The 7,067-nt window shown below is 33.2% G+C and overlaps 1 protein-coding gene across 1 annotated transcript; it reads left to right on the top strand.

Moving 5' to 3' along the window:
- Window positions 1–5,404: 5,404 nt before the first annotated feature.
- On the top strand, window positions 5,405–6,829 carry LOC145005851 (major pollen allergen Art v 1-like). Its single transcript, XM_078964967.1, has 2 exons — window positions 5,405–5,538; window positions 6,201–6,829. Exons 1-2 carry the CDS (start codon window positions 5,472–5,474, stop codon window positions 6,599–6,601), a joined length of 468 nt encoding a protein of 155 aa, XP_078821093.1. The 5' UTR covers window positions 5,405–5,471; the 3' UTR covers window positions 6,602–6,829.
- Window positions 6,830–7,067: the final 238 nt, after the last annotated feature.

Genomic DNA, 7,067 nt, shown 5'->3' with positions numbered 1-7,067 from the left:
AATGAAGTATGGGAGTTTGATCGACCAATCAAGTTTGCTTGACCACTACGCCAAATCATCGCTGATTCAGCAGCAATAATCAAATAGGTCAAATCAATGAGGGTCACATCGTGAATCATTGTATAGTACTCTCTTACGAACTCACTATACAAATCAGGAAGTGACTGAAGAATCCAGTCAACAACCAACATCTCTGAGATATCGACACCCAACATCCTTAACCTATCAATGTGTGACTTCATCTCTAAGACGTGTTCACACACAGGTTTCCCATCTTCGCGTTTACTTGCTAAAAGGGATTGAGTGAGCTTGAACTTTTCAAGCCTTTGAACTTGTGGGTCAGGGAGAACAATTGGAGGAGGTGGAGGAAGTGAAGCATGACTCTCATTTCCTTGATCGTATCTCGGAACATCATCTTCATTTGGAAAGCTTGTTCCAAAGGATTCGGGAAGACCATTGTGAGATTCAGACGTCTACAAAACGAGATAAAATTCAAGTTAAGTTGATTGAGTCCTTAATAAAACACCTAAATGTGTTATTAAGGCTAGGATCCAACACAATATTCTACAACATAGAAGAAGGATGTCGTAATCTAGTTGTAGAATATTTGAAGGTAGGTAAATGACGATTTACCAATTTCCACCATGAAAAATGAAATGAACTTTAAGTTTTAAATGAATTGAAACTCCTAGATCTTTTGAGGTTCATTGAACTTTTCAATGGCACGTTGCCCTTCCAGTTTGCGACTGGGATGCCGAGTATCACAAACAAGGTGTGAATAACCATACGAATCTACGTGGTGCACTCAATGCTACTATCACCTAATCAATGTGTCGGTTAGCCACACACGCTCCATTGATCAATGACAAACATCGAGCCGCCCTTCGCCACCGATGCCAAACCCAAATTAGTGTGTCGGTTAACCACACACGCTCCACTAACGTCTCGTCAAGGGTACAAAGTGTCATTCCATGGATTAGCATACAATTTCACATTTTGCCTAAAGTAACTATGATTTGGGAATTTGAAAAAACATGTAGTTACTTGGTACTTCATTATACTTATAATGGAAGGTTTCGTCCTATCCTACCCGTTCGGCTAACGACCCTCCACTAGTCAAGAGTGAGGTGGGTAAGAGTGGATACCCATTCAATCGCCATTTTATAGGCAATTTTCTTAAACACCACTTATAGACCAACTTCGTAAATGAGGCCTACTAACGGTAAGACTGACTGTTTACTCATACATATATATAATATTAGACTTTTAATGTTATATATAGTATATGGTGTATTTTACACTTTTAAAATACTAGGTGGTCTAATTTAGCAAATTATACTTTTAATTTATTTAAATGTAAACCAAAACTTTATGGGCTTATTAAATCTCTTTTAATTATACACTTTAATTAATTAATAAAACCATAAGGGTGTAAATCGAACTTTTCAAATTACTTGGGTTTTAGAATTTAAAATTTCAAATTAAGACTTTTAATTAATTTTAAAATCCAAAACTTGAGGGTAAGTTTTGAAACTTTTCAAAACATTAAGGTTTAACTTATTTAAATTTCAAAACAAAACTTTTAAGTTCAAATTTGAACTATAAAACCTAAAGAGAGTAATTTGAAAAATTTTCAAACTTTATCAAAAACATTCTAGATTAAAAATTCAAATAAGGCAATTAACAACTAATTGGTGGTTATCTAATTTTGACCTAGTCCAATTTCTAGGAAGATAATTCACTAGATAATTCAAATAATTAAATCTAATCATATAAGGAAGTAATTATTCAATTAATATGAAGGTATCTTTTATTTTAGCAAGGATAATCACCCAATATCATAAAAAACCGATTTTTATCAATCAAAAAAGTTTTGGTAATTATCCCACAATAAAAAGGCAAGAAAATCACGAAATATAGCTGTCAGACCCACTGACTCGTCGAGTCAGCACTGGACTCATCGAGTACCCAGTGGACTCGGCGAGTTCGGTCATGGACTCGGCGAGTCCAACCCCAAAAAGTCAAAAAATTTCGATTTTTCAGTCAAATAAGCATCAAATTCACTAACAAACAACCCTAGGCTCTGATACCACTGATGGGTTTCGAGCAATACATCATTCCTATGGTGTACATGCAAACCCTAATAACTTTTTGATCTAGTTTGTCTAATGGATATGCAATTGAATATCCAAAGCTATAAACCCTAGATCTAGCATACAATTGATCATATTAACATAAAATAGGGTTTAGATCTAACCTTTAATTTTTATATAGCAATATCAATCTAATCCTTGGCTTCAGAAAACTTAGTGCCTCAAGTGTTGCACCTTTAATTGATTCACAAACACCACTAAGCAACTTGGATGAAGAGAGAAAAGAGGGGAGGCACCAAAACCGGCTGGAACCCCTAAAGGAAGTGTTAGCCACATTTTTAGTGCCTAAGGGCTCCTTATATACTTAGGCAATTAGGGTTATCAAGCTAGGAAACCCTAATTTGACTGCTTAAGCCCTAAGCTGCCCATGGACTACTTCTTTAGAAGCCTTGGACGATTTCTAATGGGTTTCCCCATAGAATTCGTCCACTCCACCATCTATGGAGTCCATAAGCCCATCTATGTAATTATCTTATAATTACACAATAGGTCCCTTAACTTTAATTAATCTCCTTTAGCCACAAAATTAATTCTTGACTAATATTAATTAAACAATATGATTTCTCCTTTTATATATTATTCTTATAATATATTAATAAATCATAATTAAACCTTTCTCTCCTTAATTCATCCTACATATTGCTATGGTGAAGGCAACCCAAAAGGACCATGCTCATAATCGGGTCAAGTACATACCAAAATAGTTATGGACTTAGACACTAATCCAACACTCGCTACTCGGTAGTCAGCCAAATAGGTACCGAGTAACGAGTTCTGCAACCTTGCATAAGATCATAGTGTACTGTCTCTTACACCATTACCCACCATGTCACCTAATTATAAGCCTCGAGAAAAATCATACCCAAGGAGATGCTGACAAAGGTTCATATCAATCAAGCCCACTACCACTAGAAACTAGACAAGAAACAAATAAGGACATAATCATAATGTAATTACATAATATCCATTTGTCTGGTATCGAGGTTGTGTTAGGACTACATGTAGATCATATCATAGATGACCATGGTATATATATAGCAATAAGGGTACTAACCAGGATGATGGTACCTTACTTGGGTTATTTATGTAATAATATGTATCCTACATTAGTTTAGGGTGATAAGGTTACCCCGGTAGACTTATTTTATCATAGATGATTGTAGTATGTCATCGAATGATTTTTGGACACATGTGTTTGAGGTACATATGATTTACATATGTGTCATTACCTTTGTTGTACTGTTGACTATTTAATAATATTTAATCCTACCCTTTTGAAGCATGCAACTGTTAATCTAGTAAAGCATCTTGTCACACAAAATGAGAGCCTATTAAGGGATGATGGACAGGATCGAATGCCTGCCATATATATATATATATATATATATATATATATATATATATATATATATATATTATATATATATATATATATATATATATATATATATATATATATATATATATATAAAGTCTACTTACGCATGCGTCCGAACAACCACCAAAGATCATTAAGATTATTTAGAGAAGATTACGAAAAGCTACAATAGGCACTTTGGTGTACATAACAAGCGACACATGTTTCAATATGGTTGAAGTCTCCATGGATAGAGATGAAACGGAAATATATATTGCACGCGTATGCCCAACATCGTTAGAAAATTATATAAACGATAACATTAACAATCTATATACATCACTATATTTTGTAACCGATTTCTCATTTATAAATCGACAGTAGAGTTGCCAATGCGTATATATGAGGACTTTGACTACAGTTGGTTGGATGTGATGTAAGTTTTATATGTATGTTATCATGACATACTAAACATTTAGTAATGTTACATACACTATTGTATACATGTCATGATGGATCCCTTTAACTATCTTGGTTAAAGTATGATAAGTATACATGTGTTTCGATTATATTACCTGAGTAACATTCACTTATCAGAAAATTTTATATGATGATTAGTTATTTCCAACCTTTTATGCAACTATACATCTCCTTTAATAAGCCAAATGGGCACTACTGATGCAATCCCATTTGCAATTTTCAAACTTACCTTTGTGAAGGGCACAAACACATTACAGTTGTCTGGAGATAAAGGAAATTGTGAAGTTTTCTTATGTTGATTCCAAAAAAAGGTTAATCGCTGGTTAACTAGTGAGCATATAGAGCTGCACCAAGAGTTGAGCGAAGAAATATCGATGGCGATTTAGAAATATTCCATGGGGTATGCAGACAAAAATAAAGGCCAAGTCATATTGAATGCGATTTAAATATATTCCATGGGGTACACGGGCAAAAGTAAGGATCTATATGCACATTAAGTTATTGTTAGACATATATAAGTTTGTGCGATTATTAGTTTTTGTAGTAGATTTTTTGTTTCATGGAATTTCATAATCATTTAGAAAATATGAGTTATTTTCACTAATAATCATATAAAGTTAGAAAAGACCAGCAAACTATAATTAAACACATAAATACATAAAATACATACATAAATGATGATATTACAGATTAACCATCATTTGAAATTAATATAAAATAAAAACATAAAAAAGACACTCCATAACGTCATTCCGACATGACTAGTCTGGAATTTCATAATTTACTTTTGAAAGATGAGTTCCGGAATATATTATCATTTTACCAAAAAAAAGAAAGATATTTTTAATAAAAAAGAATATTTATATTGGTTAGATTAGTCAATCTCATTATTATTATTATTATTATTATTATTATTATTATTATTATAATTTTGTTTTTTGTTATTTTAACATTCAACATTACTTTTTAAATATAATTTCTAAGTGTTTTTATTATTATTATTTTGAAACGACAAACTATCTAACCTTTTTGTAAATATCATATATGTCTTCTAAAAGATCTGAATCAATAACTTCTTATTTAAGAGAGTCACACTTTACCATTAGACCAGATAGTATTTGGAAACTCGTGTATATGTTCTTAATAATAAACTTATATTCACGAAATAATTATAACAATAATAACAGATGAATACTTTTATATAAAAATATAACAAAAAAAATCCTTATTATGAAATTAACTTCTTGAACATTGTGGCTAATTTTTCCAACTAATCTATTTTTTTTTCTTTTTTTAAATGAAAAAATATGCATCATTATCAATATCAAAAACACGTGTGGATGCCATGTCATTTGATGATTTACTTTTTTAAAATTTCGGGTAATCTTCGCTTTTGTTCCTTCTCTTATAAATAGTTCAGTCGTTTCGACCTCTCTTAGGCGAACTCGTAGCTAAGTGTTATTCATCTTCGTCATAACTAAATGATGGGAAGAAGTTCAGTTGGGTTTTTTGCATTCCTTCTACTCGTCTTCTTTTTTGCTATATCAGGTGCTGAATCAAACATATTTTTCTCTCTTAGCTTTCCGATTAATCGCCTTTTTAACGCATGACATTTATTAAGAATAGAGTTGTGCTATGATAAAGAAATAACAGAAAGAGAACCTCCTTATATCTTTAATGTTTTTCTTAAAATTTACTATATTCCGTATTTTGTGATGGAAAATCTGCCACTCAAAAGCCTCGGTATCTATATATTCCCTCGCAAACCATTTAGTAATAAGTTTATAATAAATACAAGAGATTTTAATCAAGAACGACTGATTTCTTGCTTTCGGTTTTTCTCTTAGCCTCGTGATAAGAATTATTTAGGGAAAAAAAACGTCACACATAGCGGTTTTGTCTTCGTTGTATGGTGCATTATTATTATACTTAAAATAGGAAAAAAAACCTATAGCGGTTTTGTCTTCCTTGTAAATAATGGAGTATTACTCAGTTCTCCTTCCAAAAATGTAAAGGTTTTGCAAGGTAACAGTACTCGGCATAAGATAAACGACAGAAGAGTAACGAAACAACTTTAAAGATAAGCGAAAACTTATTATATACCGGATTAATAGTAGATGAGTATTATACGTATTTTTCATTTCTTCTACTTAATATCTCATCTAACAAAACTTCTGTTAACTAAAATCCATTTGAAATGGTGTGAATAGAAATCACGACTGTGAAGGCGAAAGTATGTGAAAAGCCAAGCAAGACCTGGTTTGGGAAGTGCAAAGACACAGTCAAGTGCGACAAGCAATGCATAGAGTGGGAGGGTGCAGAACATGGAGCTTGTCATCAACGTGAAGCGAAATACATGTGCTTTTGCTACTCCAAATGTGGTGCCAAGGCGTCTCCTACTCCTCCCTCTACTGCTCCCCCTGGGAATGGGGCACCCGCACCGAATCCTCCGGGACCTCCTGGAGGCGGCCAACCACCTCCGGCGGAAGGCGGACAACCACCTCCGGCGGAAGGGGGGCAACCACCACCAGCGGAAGGTGGACAACCACCTCCGGCAGAAGGCGGACAGCCACCTCCAGCGGAAGGCGGACAGCCTCCTCCGGGCATTTGATTGGACCGATCATCTTTCTTGAACAGCAAGCATTAGATGACTATAAATAAAGAGAAATTGCTTCCGATGGACATATGAGCATTTTCTAAATTACAAGGTCTCTTGTATCGATAATACATAGCGCATGATTCCCATGCATAACTGTTTTAATGATTCAATAAATTTTCTATCGTAATAATTAATAACCTGCCAAGGATTAAATAGACAACTTGAAAATTATTTGATTAATCGTTTCGATATTGGTTTTCCTCTTGATTTAAAATGTCAAAATAACAATCTTAAATAACATAAACAGAAAAATCAAAATATATAAAAATGACTTAAAAAGTTAATATAGATTGCATTTTGTTAAAAAAAATATCATTAACAACTTCAATTGTAATAGAGTCAGAACCATCACTTTCCTTGTGTTATTATGGTCATCATCATCACTTTCTTCCTCCTCATCTTTAGAGTCTTTAACAAC

Source organism: Lactuca saligna, chromosome 7, assembly GCF_052625555.1.
Source record: "Lactuca saligna cultivar CGN05327 chromosome 7, ASM5262555v1, whole genome shotgun sequence".
Classification (NCBI taxonomy): domain Eukaryota; kingdom Viridiplantae; phylum Streptophyta; class Magnoliopsida; order Asterales; family Asteraceae; genus Lactuca; species Lactuca saligna.
Note: the sequence above shows the minus strand (reverse complement) of the source record. Positions and strands in the feature narration are given on the sequence as shown.

Excerpts from the sequence above, each read along its gene's own strand:
- LOC145005851 (XM_078964967.1), top strand. The coding sequence starts at position 5,472 with ATGATGGGAAGAAGTTCAGTTGGGTTTTTTGCATTCCTTCTACTCGTC. Across the intron at positions 5,539-6,200 it reads CTTCTTTTTTGCTATATCAG|AAATCACGACTGTGAAGGCG; the intron begins GTGCTGAATCAA and ends TGGTGTGAATAG.